A 21833-nucleotide genomic window follows, 5' to 3' on the forward strand; every position below is an offset into this window, starting at 1 on the left:
AATAAAATAAAATAAAAATTACAAAACGATGATGATGATGAGAAAATCGTACCAAATGCTCTGAGAACTATCCACTTCATAAACAAAAATGTCTTAATTGGATTAATGATTAATTTACAATCATTATTAGGTAAGACACATACATTATCGATAAATAATGATCGTGTATATTTTTTTCGATCAGTAAAAAAAAATTTATCATTAAACAATCAATTTTTCTTTTTTACTTTTACCTTAAATTTAACCATAATTGATTTTTGTTGTTGTTGTTGTTGTTGTTTTTACAATACTTGCAGGAAAATTGAATAGATTTCAATTTCCAATCAATCTTATTATCTTATCAAAATGATTATCAATCAATCAGCAAACATAGTCTTGTTTTACAGTAGCGAATAAAGGCAAAACACCCATCAATAACATGACCGACCACCATTTTACTATTATTATTAAAAAAAAATCAAAGAGAAATTACCGAAATGAAATCCATCGTTAATTATTGAACAAATGTGTTGAACAACAACGACAACATCAACGACAACGACAACGACAACTACGAAATCAATAAAGAGCTTAACTATTTGATTAAACGATTCAACATTGTCATCATTATTATCATCAACCACAACAGTGGCAACAAAATTGACAAAAAAAATGACAAACACCAACAATATCAGCAACAAAATGAAATTACAATTATTCGAAAACATTATTATGAACAAATATTCGATTGTTTATACAATTATTTTATCATTGACTATTTCTACTGCAATCAGTGTACCAGTTGATATCAAAACAGAAATTGTTGATGAATCATTATTAACGAATGATAATAATAATGATTCATCAACAATTTGTCTAACAAATGAATGTATGAGTTTCAGTAAGTTTTTATCATCACCAGCTGTTTCGTTGGTTTTGTTTTAACATTTAATTTGAATTTTTTGTTTGTGATTAGGCGAAAAATTTCTATCATCAATCGATCCAGAAGTGGATCCATGTGATAATTTTTATCAATTTGCTTGTGGCCGTTGGATATTGGAACATCCAATACCAAAATATCGTGATCTTTGGGATCAATTTCAGCTATTTGCATTATCCATACAGAATCATCTGAAAAGTATGTGTATTTAGAATGACAGCAGAAATAAAATTGATTGATTGATGATTTGATTTTTTTTTTATAAAATTATAGAACATCTTGAAAGTAAAACAACAGTGAAACCAAATTCAAATCTAACAATTATCTATGACAAATTATATGAATTCTATCATGGATGTATTGATACAAGTTTGTTGCATCTGTATTCAAATTCAAAATTTATAAATTTGAAATTTATCTATTTTTTTGTTCTATAGAACAACGCAATAAGAATGGTTATGGTCCAATCTATCAGATTATCACTGAAATAGGTGGTTGGCCAATGTTAGATGGCCATCATTGGAAACAACAACAACAACAACAGAATCAATTCCATTCTAATCGATATAGATGGGAACACGCATATATAATATTGGCACAATTAGATCAAGAATATTTGATTGGTATCGAACCAATCATTGATTTTCGCAATACAAGTAAAATCATTATCAAAGTAAGCCGATAGATCTTTTTTTTTTTTTTTTTTTTTGATTTTTGTTATATTGATTGAATTTGTGAGAATAATGGAAATAATAATTCTGTTTTTTTTTCATCAATCTTGATTATTCTTATTCATAATAGCTTGGACCACCATATAAAACATCAGAAAATATAATTAATCTGATGAAATCTGAATCATCGTCATCGATAAAAAATGTTGATGGTGATGATCCACTTGATCAAAGTAAACAATTATATATGAAAATGTTGAAAGAATTACGACAAAATCGACCAAATAGTAATGAAAGCGACAATCAATTGAATGATGATGAATTATTGGCCGATATCGGAGCATTGATTGATTTACAATTTAAACTACAAGATAGTGCTAGTCCAAGACATTCAATGTCATATTATCAGAATCATTATGAAAAACACTTGATCAATATATCGACAATAAAAGCGAATATTGATTTCGATATATCATCCATATTGGAAGGTATATTTGGTCGTAATTTTACCGATGATGAATTGTTATTCGTACCTGATATTGAATATCTAAAACGATTAAGTCCATTATTACTTGAAACACCAGATCGGTAAGTTACAATCATAAGTAGTAGTAGTATTAGTAAAACTAAAAAACAAAATTTTGAAAAAAATCCACCATAGAGTATTAGCTAATTATTTGGCTGCAAATATGGCTTTTCAGTTAAGTCGCCATACAACAATCAAAATGGTTGAATTATTAGTATCGAAATTAGATGCAATAGAAGTATTGCCAAACATTTGCTATATGGAAACATCAAATTATATGCCAGAATTATTGGGTAAATTATATATTGATCTTTATTTTGATCAAAATATACGTGAAAATATTCGATCAATGGCACAAATGTTACGAGATTCATTTCGACAATTACTTAAAGAAAGTGAATGGATGGATGCTAGTACGATTGATGAGGCGGTAAAAAAATTGGATTCAATGGCAATGAACATTGGCTATCCTGATTGGTATAATAACGATACATTTATTATGGAAAAATATCTATTTATGGTAAGTAATGTTTGTTTGTTTTACTCGAGAAAAAAAACAAATTAATTTGTAATCCCCCTATGTGGCAAATAGTATGAAGGTATCAATTCAACAAATTACATTCAATCAGTGATTAATGTAAGCCGTAAACGGCAATATTTATCACATGAATTGCTTAATAATGAAATCATAACCATACCCAATTCATCGGATCATCCAGCCATGTTGAGGTATGAATAATCATTAATGAGCAACTAAATGTTTTTTGTTTCAACAATTTTTTTTTGTTTTGAATCCAATCAAATCTATTAGTTGGCCAAGAAGACAGATAATTGACGTGAATGCATTCTATTATTTCACTACAAATGGTGTCTGTAAGTGATTGATTAATTCATTCCGATTCAATTCTTTTGTTAACCATTGAATTTTAATTTTTTTTTTGTTTCGTTTCATAAGATCTACCCGCAGGTATCATACAGGATGGTATTTATCTTGCCGATTTACCTGAGTAAATAAATTTTTTTTGTCATATATCATTTTATTATATCATCATCATAATCTGTAAATATAAATTTGATTTCAGTGCAATAACATTCGGTTCGATCGGTATGATATTGGGTCATGAAATGACACATGCATTCGATAATAGCGGTAATTATTCTTATTATTTGAATTTTTGGTTTTTAATAATTTGCAAAAAAAATGACAATAACAAACATGATTTTCGTTTCCAAAAAAATAGGTCAACTATATGATGAACATGGTGAACTGAGAAATTGGTGGACGAATAACACAAGAAAATTATTTGCCGAAAAAGCCGATTGTTTTGTTGATCAATATTCCAATTTTTCAATCAATTCTGCAAAGGTATGGTATTGGGAAATAATGCGAAATTTGAAATCCAAAAAAATTCTTTTTATTCTTGAAATTTCTTTTCAAAAAAAAAATCACTAGGTAAATGGTGTTCAAACATTGGCCGAAAATATTGCTGACAATGGTGGATTACGTGAAGCGTATCGTGTAAGTTGAAACCTTAAAATATTCTTGTAAAGCAAAAAAAAATTATAGAACGAAAGCAAAAAACTAATCTAGTTGAATTTCTGATCATTATTTTGTTATTCGAGAGAATGAAAAAGATTTGTCATGTTTTTCTAAGAAAAATAGAAAGAAAGAAATCTATTTTAAGAATTTCAGTAATAATTTTGTGTTTTTTCTTTTTTTTTCTCTCTCTACTACTAATACTACTACTACCACCACCATTAAAATACAGGCATTTAAAACATTTAAACATGAAAATAATTTACGTTTACCTGGTGCCATGTCTAAATATACACAGGATCAATTATTTTTCATTTCATTTGCACATGTAAGTAACAATGAATATCAAGTATCACAGTAACAATTTGAATTAATATTTTTTTTCTGTTTCCATTGCTTTACAAACAAAATCAAAAATATGCACATAGATGTGGTGTACGAATATGGACCAGAATGCAGCTATCAATCTAATCAATACTAGTGTACATAGTCCACCATCGGTTCGTGTACAAGGATCATTGGCAAATTTTGAACAATTTGCACATACATTTAATTGTTCGTCGAATACAACAATGAATCCGGAAAGGAAATGTGTTTTATGGTGAATATTTTTACCCAAAATTATACAATTAAAAAAAAACAATGACAACGATGAGTTGTGCGGGTGTGGGCATACAACAATGTTGACAAATCAACCACCGTATACTTTTGATTTTTTTTTCATTTTTTCTCTTGTGTATTAATTATTATCTATTATTTTCATCATTACCATTATATTTCTATTAAAATACTAACGACAACGACAATAAAAATGATCATCATTATTTTTTATTCTCCAAAAAAAAAGACAAGAGATTAATATATCATAGTCATTGAGTAATATTAGAATTAGTGAAAATGAACAAAAACGGAAACCAATAAGAATTGTTTGCATTGATTATTATGTTTGACTTGATTGGTTGATTGATTTTGTTGTGTTGTTAAAAACAGGCTGTTTTTAACTACACAGCGAAACAAATCAAAAAAAAAAAAAAAAAAACAAAATTATCATCGTTATCATGAATAAGAAAGAAAAGTTTAATCAAAATCTCTCGAGAAATAGAAGCAAAAAAAAAATCTATCAATCGTATTTCGGTGGAAAAAACATGACGAAATTTTTTTTTTTTGGTTATGAAGAAATTTTCCAATATATACTCATGAAAAAAAATCCAAAGATTTTCCCCATGGAATAAAGAATCGGAATCTATTGATTGTTTATTTGCTTGTTATTGTTGTTATTTTTGCATGCATGCCCTGATACTATGTAAACTCTATTGCATAGAATCGATTTTTTTTTCTCGTTTTATTTTTTGCTTTTAAATACTTTTCGAAAAACATCACGATTGTTATGTTGTGTTTTCGGTTGGATTATCGCTATCACTATTTTTGTTATTTTTATAAACAACATTTTGAAATATTCGCCGTTTTGATAATGGTATACGACGGATTGTTGATTTTTTCGTCTCTTCAATCACTTCTTCTTTTTCATCACTATTACCATTTGAATCTGATTTTCGTATAATTTTCGATGATTTTATAGTTTCATCAGAAAATTGATACGATCTTTTATGATGATATGATTGTCGTTGATTTTTATTCAAATTTAAATTTCTTTCATCATCATCATTATCATCATTTCTTGTTGTTGTATTTTGTTGTTGTTTTGTACCCATACAATGACGCCAAAGACGAACGAAAAATTTTTCATTTAAATTATAGAAGCCAAATAGTGAAAAACCAAGCCACATTGATAATAGACCACCAATATTTGATGTAAATTCGGCAATCTACAATATATAAAATAAAACAGAGAAAAAGAATAAAGTTCATTTTTAAAAAAAATTCGGAAATTCTTTTGCCAAAAAAAACTTTTTGAATTTCACAATTTCTTTCCAATTCAATTATTACGAACTTCAAAACGTGGCTTGTATTGATTAATTTTCTGTTCAGCGCTCCAATATCGTATAGAAATGACAGCACAACAGGATTTAAGACGTCGAAGATCATTATCATCGGTATGTTCCTTGTATGTGAACACAAAGGAAAAATTCAAACATCAAAACAGAATCATAAAAATGAAAGAGAAAAAAAAATTCCGACAAAAATTTATTGCAACATACAATTCTTTCCTTTGATGGCCATTCAATTTCTTCGCTAATTATACGATAACGATCAATACGACAATCGGATTTACAATGGCTATTACATTCATCTTCATGTTTATTGAAACAATATTGAAACCATGTTTGATTCGATGATTTATCTTGCCATTTTTTAATCGGTGGTTTTTCACGCCAATCACACCATTTTAATTGATTTTCACTTGCATTCAATTGTGCATTAAATAAAAACGGTAATTCCGGTGGCCAACAATTACATGTTTCAATCGTTTTACGTGCCATACAGCCAATTACACAATTTGCTTTCGATGCTGGTGCACGAAATAATAGATTATTAGATTCTTCCGTTTTTTCCATTGATTGTTGATTTTGTAACATTTGTAAAGAATCGTTACTAATATTGTTATTGTTAGAATTGGTCATCATTTTATGGCCATCAGCATTATTATTATTATTGCTATTATTGTTATTATTATAAACATCATAATCACGACAATCGGTTACATATGGTGCGGGTAATAATCGATCAGTATATTTACTTATATAAAATATATAATATTTTCCCGGTTTTATTCGATACGATTTCTCTCGTATGACAGCAATTTGACTATTATCATGTATAATAAAACGGCCAGATATCGGTTCATTCAATGTTGTATATTCATCTTCTTCGAAATTCACACGAAATCTTAGAATTTCATTCGGTGCAAATGGTTTCATCGACATTTCAATATCTACTGATTCATTATTCAGACCACGAACCACAGCTGATTCGGATAGACCGGATTCGATTGAAATTGTTTCTAACATTGTTGAATTGGATTTATGAAACAATGTGAAACAATTTCCATGTTCTTGTGCCGTTGTAAATAGATTCGAGAGATATCTTCATATTTTTTTTTTTTTGTTGGTGGATGTATATTCACAGAAAATAAAAAAAAACAATAAATGAAAAAAAAGAGAAAACATATTCAAAATCAATATAATCAATAATTGATTTGCAAAAACAAAAGTGGAAAAAAAACAGTACAACTTTCAATCTTGATTGAAGAATGAATCGGAATATAAAAACAAAAAAAAAACAAGAATCATCATCAATATCCGATTCGGAAACATTTTTTCTCTCTCACTCTTTAAGTAAAATTGGGAAATAAAATATCTGTTTGTGTCGTGCATATTCCAAGTATGATGATAATAATTTCTACGACAAAATAATAATATACTTACATACATTTTTTATCCGGATGATTTTTATCCGATGCACAGCGAAAAAAATCAACATCTAAAAAATCATCAGCCGTATTACCAAATGACATGAATTCAGAAACGGTTAGATTTGTCAACATTGAACGTATTAGATTATCGATTAATCGTTGTTGATACTGGGCGGAAAATAAGCGTAAGAAAAAAAAAATAATCACATCAATCTGATAATGAATAAAATTAAAAGTTTTTTTTTTTTTTTTTTGATGTTCTATGCATGCGTGCATGTGTGTGTGTGTGCGTGACACATATCATCTTTGGAAAAATGAATGTTCATCAATTTTTTCCCAGAAAATTACTAATACCACCTACAATTATTATTATAATACTTACCAATTTAAATTGATGATTATTTGTCGTACGATTCATTAATACATTCCATTTGTAAGCAAATTTTGCATCATATGCATTCAATTTTGATCTCATAACTCTATATGAATGAAAGAAAATCATGATGGATTTGTGGAAAATCAATTAATTTCAAATGTTAATTATGAAACAGTAAAATAAATAAATGAATCAAATCAAACCTATTGTTATTACAAATAGTAATACCAGGCAATGTAAGCCTATCCATTTGATGTATATTAACAAAAACAATAGCTGGATAGCCAAAAAAAATGTTAACAATCGATATAATCTGTACCATACAACCGATAATACAAAGAATCAATACAAGTAAACGTAATACATGATGTATAATCAAATAGGTAATACGAGTTGAATCACTAATATTTATTCTATTATTATTGTCATTATCAGCCATTATTACTGCTTGAGAATTTCTTGGTGTTCGATCACCGAATAGATTTTGATTAAATTTCAGAATTTTTTGCAATCCTTGTGATTTTTCTTCCATTATTTTTCCGCGATTATTTTTTGAATTAATTATCGAAGATTTTTTTGTCGTCATCATAATTTTTATAATTGCATCGAAATTCTTTCGATTTTTCGTTGAAGATGTTGCTGATGATGATGATGATGATGATTCATTTTGATTATATGATAATGTAAACGTCATTCTAAATGTCGACACCAAAAAAAAATATCACTGTTGTTATTATTGTTGAATATTTATTTAAACAAACAATCACATACGATATGTCTAACATGCCAATAAACAATTTGAATAGATCAGGCCAAATTTCACCGTTATTTCATCATCATCAACATCAATGACAACAAATGTGGATTTGCAAATTCCAGGCTAAAAAAAAATTCAAGAAAAAATCACAGAAGAGCAAGAAAAAAATCATTATCATCATTTTGCAAATTTCATGTGTGTGTGTATGTTCAAAAACGAATTCTCAAGATTCCTAAGAGCTCAATCATCATCATCATCATCGTAAGAAGAAAGATATTTAATGGTGATGATGATATTAAATGAAATGGAATGAAAAAAAAAAGAAAATCTATCATCTTGTGCGTGTGTGTGGTTTCCAAGACTACCATTTTCATAATTCAAACCGAATCAAGTGAAGAAAAGAAACGAAAAAGGAAAAAAATACTACAATAATACGATAATATTCAATTCAAAGCAAACAAATAAACTTACTTTGAACCTTTTACTGTTTTTTTTGGCTAACAATGAAGTACATTTTGTATTGTTGTCGATGGTGGTGCAATTCTTTTCTTGATTATTTGATAATGATTCTTGGAACACACAAATACAAACACATAAGAACATTTTTTTTTCTTTTTGGAACATTCATTAATGTTTTTCCGGGTAAATGAATCTAAATTCTAAACGAAAACAGACAAACATACACAAAAATCAGAATCATCATCAAAAATGTAATAGGAATCTTTGTTTTAAATTATCAGAAAAAAAGAGACAATTATTATTAAACAAATGAACGGGCTGACATCATTTACTTACTTACTTATTGACATTGTATGAAAACAAAAAAAAAAATGCATTTTTATTTTCTTATTCAGCCAGAATTTTTATGAAATGTTTGTTCCTTATCCAAACAAATGTATCATCAATAATGGTTGATTGAAAATCGATATTTACGATCATTTAGTGACAATGATCATAAAATTCAATGAAAATATTCATTAGAAAAATTTGTACTTCCCATTCAACCGAAACAAACGAAATTGGAACCAAAAAAAAGTGTAAAAAACAAAGAAAAAGCAATGTTTTGTGAAATTTTTAATTTAAATTTTATTTTCTAAAGTTTATTTCGACAAACGTGTCAATTTACTTAAAAAATCAATTTTCGAATGTGATTAGTGTACAAATTTTGTTTGAAACGATAGAATCGATTATCTCGATAGGCAATGGCAATCGATTCTTCATTTTACCATTCATCAAATTATTACGTGAATTACGTGAATTAATCATTCTGGAAATTTGATAATTAGCTACCAAAAAAAACGTGACAATTTTTCACCGTTTTTCATTTACAAAAATTTCTATTTTTATTCTCTGTTTTGTTTTCTGTTTTTCGTATTTGACTTGGCAAATTCAAATAAATAATATCCGAATGAAAAAAAAAAATGCTGACGAATCAAATATCAATAACAACAATAACAGAACATACACCCACACGCACATACCTGTAACCGGTCAGGCGTTTTATTAATAACAATTAATTGTTATTGTTGTTGATGTTTTTTTTTCAAACTAAAACAAAACAAAACAAGAAAAAATCATAATCAAAAATGATAATTTCTCCAGAATGGTAAGAACAAAATGTTTTTTTGTTTTATTTTTAAAAATAACCATTTTTCCTAGGCAATGTATTGAAGGATTTTATTGTTCATGTATTAAAATGTGTATGATAAGAATCAATCGCACAAAATCTCTGAATCCAAGATCCAATAAAAAATATCACCAGGTTGCAAAATAGTGGATAAGCCATTAGTTTCTTGGAGAAGAACTTTCAATATTTAGGCATCATTAAGTTTGGCGTTAAATAGCCCTGGAACGAATGATTCACCTGATCATGTCCATGAGCCACCTCGAATTCTGTACCCAATGATGATGATCAAAGGAGCTGATGGCCGCATCGAAAAAAGAACAGTTACTAAGTATGATTTGGTCTTTCAACCATCTGATCTCGAATTTCATATCAAAAAACAAACATCGAGCACGAGATTGAACCAATATATTCGCGGCAGAATCGCAAACCGAGGCTGAGGAATTCTGCCGTTTGTGTAAATCCAAAGTTACAGGATATCATCATACAACAGATGCGCAACAAGATCATCATCGATTGCCAGACTACACACATCAAGGATATGACGCTGATGATGCAATGCTATAAATGTTATGGTTACAATCATAAAATCGGCTACTGCCATGTACCAGATCAGATGTGTTTCCACTGCGGAGAATATCATAACTTCAACTAATGCCCAAAGAAATCAATGCCTGCCACCTGTTTCAATCTGTAATCTGCATCCGGTCTAACATCACCAATGCTCCGCCACACAACAATGTCAACATCAATCAAGAGTGAAATCATCAGTGGTGCAAATCCTTCAACAATGTATCAGGATGTTTTTAGTTTAGGCTATCATCGATTACCATTGCAATATGCACAATATCATAGACTTACATAATGAACACCATACACTTACATGGTGAACATCATAAACACTTACGTTGTGGATATCACATGATGAACTCCATAGACTTACATGGTGAAAAAATGGATTTCCGGATTTTTGAACATGTTCCACCAAATATTTTTCTTTGATATTTTCAAAATAGAATGTTGATTAGATCAGTTTTATCATGAGAAAAAATTGAGGCATACCACCTCATACTTAGTGAGATCTGGAAAAATCGCGTTGTTTTTCGCGATTTTACCGGAAGTTGCTGGACCAAATGAACTAAAAATTATTTCGAGAATCATCAATGGACATGACTAACATTTTAAAAAAATAAAAACTTGGGGGCAGATTTTGACCGAAAACCACCCGGTACCCTTTCAGAATTTTTTGCAATCCTTGTGATTTTTCTTCCATTATTTTTCCGCGATTGTTTTTTGAATTAATTATCGAAGATTTTTTTGTCGTCATCATAATTTTTATAATTGCATCGAAATTCTTTCGATTTTTCGTTGAAGATGTTGCTGATGATGATGATGATGATGATTCATTTTGATTATATGATAATGTAAACGTCATTCTAAATGTCAACACCAGAAAAAATATCACTGTTGTTATTATTGTTGAATATTTATTTAAACAAACAATCACATACGATATGTCTAACATGCCAATAAACAATTTCAATAGATTAGGCCAAATTTCACCGTTATTTCATCATCATCAACATCAATGACAACAAATGTGGATTTGCAAATTCCAGGCTAAAAAAATTCAAGAAAAAATCACAAAAGAGCAAGAAAAAAATCATTATCATCATTTTGCAAATTTCATGTGTGTGTGTGTGTATGTTCAAAAACGAATTCTCAAGATTCCTAAGAGCTCAATCATCATCATCATCATCGTAAGAAGAAAGATATTTAATGGTGATGATGATATTAAATGAAATGGAATGAAAAAAAGAAAATCTATCATCTTGTGCGTGTGTGTGGTTTCCAAGACTACCATTTTCATAATTCAAACCGAATCAAGTGAAGAAAAGAATCGAAAAGGAAAAAAAATACTACAATAATACGATAATATTAAATTCAAAGCAAACAAATAAACTTACTTTGAACCTTTTACTGTTTTTTTTTTTTTTGGCTAACAATGAAGTACATTTTGTATTGTTGTTGATGGTGGTGCAATTCTTTTCTTGATTATTTGATAATGATTCTTGGAACACACAAATACAAACACATAAGAACATTTTTTTTTCTTTTTGGAACATTCATTAATGTTTTTCCGGGTAAATGAATCTAAATTCTAAACGAAAACAGACAAACATACACAAAAATCAGAATCATCATCAAAAATGTAATAGGAATCTTTGTTTTAAATTATCAGAAAAAAAGAGACAATTATTATTAAACAAATGAACGGGCTGACATCATTTACTTACTTACTTATTGACATTGTATGAAAACAAAAAAAAATGCATTTTTATTTTCTTATTCAGCCAGAATTTTTATGAAATGTTTGTTCCTTATCCAAACAAATGTATCATCAATAATGGTTGATTGAAAATCGATATTTACGATCATTTAGTGACAATGATCATAAAATTCAATGAAAATATTCATTAGAAAAATTTGTACTTCCCATTCAACCGAAACGAACGAAATTGGAACCAAAAAAAAAGTGTAAAAAACAAAGAAAAAGCAATGTTTTGTGAAATTTTTAATTTAAATTTTATTTTCTAAAGTTTATTTCGACAAACGTGTCAATTTACTTAAAAAATCAATTTTCGAATGTGATTAGTGTACAAATTTTGTTTGAAACGATAGAATCGATTATCTCGATAGGCAATGGCAATCGATTCTTCATTTTACCATTCATCAAATTATTACGTGAATTACGTGAATTAATCATTCTGGAAATTTGATAATTAGCTACCAAAAAAAACGTGACAATTTTTCACCGTTTTTCATTTACAAAAATTTCTATTTTTATTCTCTGTTTTGTTTTCTGTTTTTCGTATTTGACTTGGCAAATTCAAATAAATATAATATCCGAATGAAAAAAAAGAATGCTGACGAATCAAATATCAATAACAACAATAACAGAACATACACCCACACGCACATACCTGTAACCGGTCAGGCGTTTTATTGTTATTGTTGTTGATGTTTTTTTTCAAACTACAACAAAACAAAACAAGAAAAAATCATAATCAAAAATGATAATTTCTCCAGAATGGTAAGAATGAAATGTTTTTTTGTTTTATTTTAAAAATAACCATTTTTCCATTTATTCGAGGCTCTGTGAATTAAACGAAAACAAATTATTATTATTATTATTATTACACAAAAAAAACAATCTTGACAATCGAAATTTCTATCTGATCAGAATTTCAAAAGAATGATTCTTACTATAAATCTATTCTGATCATGAATCCCACACACACACACACACACACACACACATTTACTAATTCACTCATGTGTGTGCACTGAACATTTATTTTAAACGCTCATAGAATTACGAATACAAATTTTCATTTGAATTAAAACAAGATGAAAAATATCTTAGCAACAATAAAATTCTCAACTTTTAATCTAATTTCAATGATATTTTGGTTCACACACTCATACACACACACACACACGGAGAGAAATACTGAACCGAATGAACAGAAAAAAATTTAAACATTAAGAATTATTTCTCGAATTAAACAAACAAACAAACAAAAAAAAATTAACGACTCTAGAAAAAAGAACAATTTATCAGCCAAAAGTAAATACATTACATTTTCGATAATCGTTGTTAATAGTATTGCTTAATCGTTTGTTGTTGTTGTTGTTGTTGTTGTTGTTGTTATGTAAAGGCCACTTATTTTCAAAAACAAAAGAAACGTGGCTTCTTTAATTTTTATTTTTTCGATTTATTCGATTGAAAAGATTATGAATGTGATCAGATTTTTTGTTTGTTTTCTTTTGCTTGTATGTGGGTACTGATAATCTGAGAGAATTTGCTACATAAAATTGTAGTTGAATAAACGAATCGATTTTATTTGAATTAATGTATACGGAAATTTTGGACAATGATTCAATCAATCAATGGTAGTAAATTATTAATCCGATTATATAATAAAAATTCCTATTGAATGAACATGTCAATAAAAATACAAAATAGCCTTAAACACAAAGAATCATCGGTCAATGATTTTTTTTCTTAATCATTGATTTGTCATTGTTTGTTTTTTTTCTATGTTGTTGTTGTCGATACAAATTCATTTTCATTTGCTCATTTAATTAAAGTTTCAGAAATTGACGACTTATTATGTTGAGTTGAGATATGTTGTGTAATAATCAATAACGAAAAATATTCATTCGAATACGAAAATTCCAAAAGTTGGTTTTGTTCTGCCATCTAATGTCAAAATATATCATCATCATCATCATCATATATTTTATAATAAAAATTCCTAAATTCAAACAAACAAACAAAAAATAAAATAAAATAAAATTTAAATTTGAAAATTTGTGGTAAAAATTCATTAATTTTAACTTTTTTTTCCTCTACATTTTTTTCAGAAAAAAAAGCAAAACAAAAAAAAACATGCTAATACTAAAATCCTTGAAAAAACAACAACAGACATACAGACAAGGATGAAATGCGGTGAAATTTTTCAAATTTCATTTTCACATTTTCAATCAGCTTTCTTATGGCACATTTCAACAAGTTTTATTCTGGATTGTTGAAAAAAAAATTCACATCATCATCATCATCATCATCATGGATATGGTAACCATTTCCGACAATGATAGCAACATTAACAAGAATGTTGTATATGAAAATTATGGATTCTATGATGATCAAACTGGAACGAAAACGACGACGACCAAATTGGATAATAATCATAATCGTAATAAAAATGAATCAAATCATCATAATCAATTATCACCGATTGCCGTTAAAATTCGTAACGTTTTCCTAAGTTATGGTAATCATCAAGTATTGAAAGGTGTTAATATGAATGTACCGGTTAAACAGATTTATGGCCTTCTTGGACCAAGTGGGTGTGGTATGTTTTTATACAAATTTTTTTTTTTGTTTAGAAAAACATGAATTTTTTTTCTCATGAAAAAAAAATCCACAGGAAAAACATCATTATTACGTTGTGTGATTGGCATTCGACAACCGGATAGTGGACAAATTTCTGTTTATGGTCAACGACCAGGAACACCAGAAAGTGGTATACCAGGTCCAGGTATTGGTTATACACCACAAGAAGTGGCATTATTCGCTGATTTTACTATAGCCGAAACATTTGAATATTTTGGAAAATTATTCCATATGACAATTAAAAATATCGATAATCGTACGGAACAGTTAATACAACTTTTGAATCTGCCAGAAAAAGATCGTTACATAAATAATCTAAGTGGTGGCCAAAAGCGTCGTGTATCATTAGCTGTTGCGTTGATACATTCACCCCCGTTATTAATATTGGATGAACCAACCGTTGGTGTGGATCCAGTTTTACGACAAAACATTTGGGATTATCTACGGATGTTGACGGAAAAAATGAATCTAACCATCATTATTACAACACAATATATCGAAGAAGCACGATCAGCTGATATTGTATCATTCATGCGTAATGGACGATTGATGGCAGAAAAAAATCCAACCATTCTAATGGAACAATTACAATTATCAACATTGGAATCGGTTTTTCTTCATCTTTGTCAATCCGATTCGATTGATGAAAATCAACAACAACAAGTATTCGATATGACAATTGTTACCAATAATAATGATGATGATGATAATTCACATAAAACCTCGACAATCAATCCATTTCAACATCAACCAAAATTTGCATTCATCGATCGTATACGGGCATTGAATTGGAAAAATATAACCGGAATTCGTCGTAATCTATCAATGTTAATCATACAATTCCTGATGCCTAGTTTTCAATGTTTATTGAATTTCACATGTCTTGGACCAGATCCTTATGATATACCAGTGGCTATTTATAATACGGATCGTCCACCAATTCTATCTGGTTTATTCATCAATAATCTAAATAATAATACATTTCGTTTGATTGAATTCGATAATTATGATGAAGCAATACAACAAGTACAAAATGGATTTGCATGGGCATTGCTATCATTTCAATACAATTATACACGTATAATGCAATTGATTGCAAGTGATGATAATATCGATGATATACGATTACCACAAATTGATTTACATTTAGATACGACAAATTATGTTATAACCAATACAATACAGAAAGAATTATGGATAACATTCAATCAGACAATGGCAATGGCAACAGAATTATTTACCGATACGAATCAAACATTGAATCCTGTACAACAAAATCCATTCAATTATGATTATGTATATGGAATGAAATCGCCAAAAATGAGTGAATTTATGGCACCAGGTTTGTTTTCAGAAACAATTTTTTTTATCGATTTTAAATCCATTCTTTTTTTGTAGGTTTAATATCGATGGCAATATTTTTTGCTGCAATGGCATTAACAGCCATAACATTAGTATTGGAACGTAAAGATGGCATCTTCGAACGTACATTGGTGGCCGGTGTTAAAACATTTGAATTTATCGTATCACAGATTAGTACACAATTATTAGTGTTGGCTGTGCAAGTGTTATTATCTGTGATTACAATGTTATATATAATCGATGTTGAAAATCAAGGATCCGTCATGATTATATATTTGATAACATTAATACAAGGAATGTGTGGAATGGCCCTTGGACTGGTTGTTTCAGCATTCTCACAAAATGAAAGTCAAGCACTAGCCTTAGCAATGGCATCATTTTTGCCGGTATCAATAATATCCGGTATATTCTGGCCAGTCGAAGCTATGCCTAAATATATGAAACCGATTAGTTATTTTGGACCGCAAACATATGCATTGGTAGCGATGCGTTCCGTCATGTCAAGAGGTTGGGACCTAACATATCCGCTGGTCATCATTGGTGTAATAACACCAAGTATTTGGTTCATAATGTTAATAATATCGGCATCAATTGGTTTTCATTTAATTAGTTTTAATTAGATTTGATCATTTATATTTTATATATAACCACGCCAACTAAAACAATAAAATTTCAGCAAATTTTTCAAATAATTGTAATATGATTTGGGAGGAAAAAACGTGATTTTTTCTTTCCTTCAAATGAATTTTATAATCAATTTATTTATTGTTTCCATGCACGTATTTTGAGGTCGCACTGACACACACACAAAAACACACATACAGACATAGTATCGATATCCGGTCGATTTCAACTATTGATTCTTTAGAATATCGATTTCAAGTTCCGTTTTGGGGATTTTTGAAAAATATAAAATATATAAAAACAAAAAGAAAAATGGAATATTCCAACAATATTTAATACAGTTTATATTCAGTTTTGTGAACATGAAACGAAAAGCTGAAAATTGAATTCTTTTTTTCGTCTTTATTTTGTTTACCCCTGATTTATTGATTGATTCGGGTTTTGTCCACCAAATTTATTTTGCTTTCTCATTGTCAACAATGCGACGATCAACAAGTTTTATGTCCAAGTTTATTATCATCTTGATCGCTATAATTATTATGGTCGATTGTGGTGGTTATAGTAATACAGGTGGCAGTGGTGGAGGTAAAAAAAGATTTTGATTTAAATTTAAATTATGTAGATTTTAATCTAAATTCTATTTTGTTTAACAGGATATGGTTATGGCTTTGGAAGCGGTTGGGGAAGTGGCGGTGGTGGTGGTGGTGGAGGCGGTGGCGGCGGCGGTGGTGGTGGTAAAAAAATATCGATTTAGATTTCAATAATATTTTTAATTTTAATTTTAATTCAATTTTCTTCAACAGGTGGATTTGGTTATGGAGCCGGAGGAGGTGGTGGGCATGGTAGTGGAACAAGCAGTGGTCATGGCTATTGGCCAGAAAAACACAGTAGTGGTGGAGGAAGCTATCATGGTGGTGGCGGAAGCTATCATGGCGGTGGTGGTGGTGCTGTGATCAAAAAAGTAATTATCATCAAAAAAGTACATGTTGGTGGATATCAACATGGAGGTAGTAAATATGGACATGGTAATTATGGATATAATGGCGGAGGTGGTGCTGTTTGGGTGGGTGGTGGCAAGAAAAAATGGAAAAAATATTGGGGATAATAATGGAGAAAAAAAGTCCATTCTTCCAGTGTGATTGATTAATAGTTTTGATACCTATTTCCAATAATTATCGATTATTACTAATCTCAATCACATACATTCTATGATTGTAAAAAAAAATAATTGATAATCTTGAATGATTTATGATCAATAAATCCATTTGATCATTGATGAGATGATCCTGGAAAGGTAAAATCTCAAATCGAAAAAAAATTTCTTTTGTTTTTTGATGATTTTCATTACCATCAAGTTATTTTTCATCATCATGGATCGATTTATTCTACAATTCATTTTGTTCAATTTCATATTCATTATGGCAATAGATAACACAAATTCGAACAATGATGATGATCATTTATTCATTTGGAAAACCGATCCATCCATTTATAATCGTTGGCTACCTCCAGATAATATTAATAATCAGCCAATTAATGTCAATATCAGTATATTTTTATTCGGTGTTGCCAATATTTATGAATCAAATAATGTAATGTTCTCATCATTTCATTTGTTTTTTTATTCAATTGTTTTTTTTCTAAATAAATTTCAGGAATTTCATTTAGATTTACTATTACGAACATCCTGGCTGGATAAACGTATTAACATGTTAAATCAATCAATTTCACAACGACAACAAAATCATACAACAACAACAAAATCAGTAATACAAGGTGGTGTATGGCATCTGAATCGTATTTGGTTGCCACCAATTTTCATTGTTAATGCAAAACAACCGAATGTATTCAACAATCGAGATGAACATCCCGTTCTTGTGAGAATTTCGCAAACAAATGGATTAATATTGCTTAGTAAACGGATGAGCCTTTGTGGATTAAATCAATTAAATTTTCATCTATATCCATTTGATTTACAACGAATTCACTTTGAAATTGAAACTAATGAGCTTAATCTTAATGATCTTCGTTTACGATGGTCAACAATTGACAATTATTCGTCAATTTATTTTGCACCGGATTTTCATTGGAATGGTTTTGAATTAATTGATTATCAATTAATTGAAACAAATATCACCTACACACATACGGGCACATATTCACGATTAACAGCAATATTTTTTATACGTCGTAAATTCATGCAATCATTATTGGATGTTTACATTCCTATAGCGTTGTTTGTCATCGTTAGTTGGGGTTCGTTTTGGATTGAAATAACTGCTGCGCCTGCACGTATTACTTTGGGTGTTACCGTAATGCTTACAATGGTTACGATGGCTCGTTCAGCAAGAGAAAAATTACCAACAATTTCTTATATTCATTCACTAGATTTATGGATATTATCCTGTATTATATTTGTATTTGCAAGTATTGTCGAATATGTTGCCGTTAATTATATTTATCATAGAAAAAAACGTTTTTGGGCAAAAAAACGTAAACATTTCGATATTATAAATCATATGATGAATAATAATGATAAGAATCCGGAATTGTCATTATCGAAAACTGATTCTATCATAAATTTCAATCATTATAATGATTGTGTGAAACGAAAAACGACAGATTACAAAAAACAATTGAAACAAATCCGTATCGATAATGGAGAAGAATTTGCATATGAAATTGATCGTCGTTCACGAATATTATTTCCCATCTGTTTTGCAATATTCAATCTAATCTATTGGATTACATTATATGCAGCATCAATGATCGAACAAATAGCTATTGAATAATGTGATTGATTGATTATTAAGAATTTAGAATATTTATATCAAATTGGTACCTTTATTCAGTGAATATATAATGATTTAAAACAATTATGAAAGATGATGAAAGATTGTTTTATTGAAAAAGACATCTATTAAAATCTATTGAATCTAATCATGACTACAATTGCCATAATTGTTAAAATAAATAAAGTTCAATTCGATTGATTGAATAGCATAGGATTTGCACTTGATACAATTTTCAATCAACAACAATCAAATATATTCAATGTTATCACATCAAATGAGCCAATTTGATGTATACAACAATGTTGTACTTAAAGTTTAACACTAAAACAGTGCTGATATGATAGTTGTAAATTTTTTTTCTGGTGTGATAAAAATATACTGGTAAACAAAATGAAACAAGAAGCAAATTGATTGTAAATTAACATATAAATGAGAGGATTTAATTTTATTCTACATTATTAGTGTGTCGCCGTTGCCGTCGATCATCAATTGACATTCAGAAAAGAAAATGTTCGGCATACTTTATGACTATGTGATTTGGACCATCGAATTAATCATATTTGGCGGTGTGATCGTATGGATTATCAAGTAATTTTTTTTTTATTATTTTTAGTTTTTTGGTTAATTTTTTTTTATTTTACAGCTACATAAATCGGAAACAAAATTATTGGAATGAACATGGTGTAACTAGTATAAAGCCATTGTTTCTATTTGGTACGGATATTGAATTAGGATTCAATGATTGGCCATCAATAACAATGCGTCGTGTACGACGTTATGGAAAATTTTTCGGTGGTTACCAATTATTGACACCAACATTGACCATTATGGATCCTGAATTAATCAAACAGGTTTTCATTAAAGATTTTCATTGTTTCATTAATCGTGCAAAACTACGTACATATCATGAACTGTTAAATCAAAATTTATTATTTTCATTGGATAAAAAATGGAAACGGATGCGTAGTATTGCCAGTCCATCATTTACGACCGGTAAACTTCGTGCAATGACTAAAACAATGAACGGATGTGTGGATCGATTATTTGATCTTTTTGAAAAAATTCGTAATCAATCTAATGGTGAACTGGAAACGAAAAAAGTTATCGCAGGTTTTACAATGGATGTTATTGCAGCAGCTGGTTTCAGTACGAATATGAATACAAATCTTGGTGAAGATGATCAATTCTTTCGTAATGGTTTGGGTTTATTTCGTTCATCAAATTTCCGCATGTTAGCTATATTTACGTTTCCGAAATTTCTGCTGAATCTGCTTAACATTCGTTTCGCATTCACAGAGGAAGCATTTGAATATTTTTGCAATCTAACTAGAGAGATTATTAAACAACGTAAAACAATGAAACAAAGACCAACAGATTTGCTACAATTGATGTTGGATGCGGAAGTCGATGAAAAAGTTGTGGATGATGATAATTTTGATAACCTTGAAGCAACGGCTGATGAACCACAAATCGATAATGATAATAAGATAAATCAATCAGTCAATAAGAAAAAACTTACTGAAAGTGAAATCATTGCCAATGCCATTTTCTTTTTGATTGCCGGTTTTGAGACAACATCCTCAACCATCGCACATTGTCTATTTCTATTAGCATGGCATCCAGAAATTCAAGAACGTCTTTATGAGGAATTGAAGGAGAATTTGAAAGACACAGATGTCAATTCCATTGAATATTATGACAAAGTTATGTTGTATCTGCCATATTTTCAAGCTGTTGTGAAAGAAACATTACGTCTTTATCCACCTGTAACCATATTGACAAGGATCGTTTCGGTTGATGATCATTCATTGAATGGTATACCATTAAAACGGGATACAATAATTCATATTCCGACGCATGCTATCCATCATTGTGAAGATTATTATCCTGATCCAGAACGATTTGATCCTGAACGCTTTATGCCTGAAAATAAGGACAAACTTGTACCTTATACATATATGCCCTTTGGAATGGGCCCTAGAAATTGTATTGGAATGCGATTTGCATATCAGGAAATTCGCTTAGCATTATCGCGAATCATAATGACATATCGTTTTGAAACAATCTCTGGTGTTACACCAAAAGTGTTGAAATTCAGACCACGTTCACCATTGTTATCAACATTACCATTCAAATTGAAAATCATAAGGCGATAATCTATAAATATATACAACATTGTACAATTGTAAAAACTGTGTTGTATAAATGATAAAAAAAAAAATTTTGCCTAAAATTGATAAAAGACATGAAAATAATTAAAATCTTTTAATAATAATGATAATGATGCCTTTATTTGATGATAAAAA

General features: G+C 29.3%; 6 protein-coding genes across 9 annotated transcripts; 5 read left to right on the plus strand and 1 right to left on the minus strand.

The window, feature by feature from the left end:
* The first annotated feature begins 405 nt into the window (after positions 1-405).
* LOC124491197 (neprilysin-2) lies at positions 406-4465 on the plus strand. The gene is made up of 14 exons (XM_047053825.2): positions 406-880; positions 956-1117; positions 1193-1288; positions 1357-1592; positions 1721-2178; positions 2252-2636; positions 2709-2845; positions 2928-2989; positions 3072-3123; positions 3199-3266; positions 3358-3482; positions 3570-3635; positions 3886-3981; positions 4082-4465. Exons 1-14 carry the CDS (start codon positions 652-654, stop codon positions 4256-4258), a joined length of 2349 nt encoding a protein of 782 aa, XP_046909781.2. The 5' UTR covers positions 406-651; the 3' UTR covers positions 4259-4465.
* Positions 4466-4761: 296 nt separating this feature from the next.
* On the minus strand, positions 4762-9157 carry LOC124500387 (uncharacterized). 3 transcript variants are annotated; one of them, XM_075729848.1, is made up of 9 exons: positions 8959-9157; positions 8631-8818; positions 8174-8282; positions 7606-8097; positions 7409-7505; positions 7040-7194; positions 5813-6698; positions 5605-5715; positions 4762-5479 (listed from the first exon to the last, which is right to left on the minus strand). In XM_075729848.1, exons 3-9 carry the CDS (start codon positions 8185-8187, stop codon positions 5039-5041), a joined length of 2196 nt encoding a protein of 731 aa, XP_075585963.1. In that variant the 5' UTR covers positions 8188-8282; positions 8631-8818; positions 8959-9157; the 3' UTR covers positions 4762-5038. The 3 variants fall into 3 exon arrangements, with proteins under 3 accessions (XP_075585963.1, XP_075585962.1, XP_075585964.1); XM_075729847.1 differs by having other exon boundaries at positions 8955-9157; XM_075729849.1 differs by having other exon boundaries at positions 8631-8880; positions 8959-9002.
* A 5168-nt stretch (positions 9158-14325) lies between these two features.
* On the plus strand, positions 14326-16802 carry LOC124490248 (ABC transporter G family member 20). The gene is made up of 3 exons (XM_047052719.2): positions 14326-14705; positions 14781-16088; positions 16145-16802. The coding sequence occupies exons 1-3, from the start codon at positions 14417-14419 to the stop codon at positions 16726-16728; spliced, it is 2181 nt and encodes a 726-aa protein (XP_046908675.2). The 5' UTR covers positions 14326-14416; the 3' UTR covers positions 16729-16802.
* A 266-nt stretch (positions 16803-17068) lies between these two features.
* LOC142597435 (uncharacterized) lies at positions 17069-18047 on the plus strand. Its single transcript, XM_075729853.1, has 3 exons — positions 17069-17317; positions 17386-17466; positions 17536-18047. The coding sequence occupies exons 1-3, from the start codon at positions 17212-17214 to the stop codon at positions 17835-17837; spliced, it is 489 nt and encodes a 162-aa protein (XP_075585968.1). The 5' UTR covers positions 17069-17211; the 3' UTR covers positions 17838-18047.
* A 19-nt stretch (positions 18048-18066) lies between these two features.
* Positions 18067-19669, plus strand: LOC124500533 (glycine receptor subunit alpha-2). Of its 2 annotated transcripts, none has more exons than XM_047064618.2 (2): positions 18067-18270; positions 18388-19669. In XM_047064618.2, the coding sequence occupies exons 1-2, from the start codon at positions 18067-18069 to the stop codon at positions 19522-19524; spliced, it is 1341 nt and encodes a 446-aa protein (XP_046920574.2). In that variant the 3' UTR covers positions 19525-19669. The 2 variants fall into 2 exon arrangements, with proteins under 2 accessions (XP_046920574.2, XP_046920573.2); XM_047064617.2 differs by having other exon boundaries at positions 18103-18324.
* Positions 19670-19864: 195 nt separating this feature from the next.
* LOC124500532 (cytochrome P450 3A41) lies at positions 19865-21802 on the plus strand. The gene is made up of 2 exons (XM_047064616.2): positions 19865-20115; positions 20171-21802. The coding sequence occupies exons 1-2, from the start codon at positions 20036-20038 to the stop codon at positions 21681-21683; spliced, it is 1593 nt and encodes a 530-aa protein (XP_046920572.2). The 5' UTR covers positions 19865-20035; the 3' UTR covers positions 21684-21802.
* Positions 21803-21833: the final 31 nt, after the last annotated feature.

This window comes from Dermatophagoides farinae, chromosome 4 (genome assembly GCF_024713945.1).
Source record: "Dermatophagoides farinae isolate YC_2012a chromosome 4, ASM2471394v1, whole genome shotgun sequence".
NCBI classification, from domain to species: Eukaryota; Metazoa; Arthropoda; class Arachnida; order Sarcoptiformes; family Pyroglyphidae; genus Dermatophagoides; species Dermatophagoides farinae.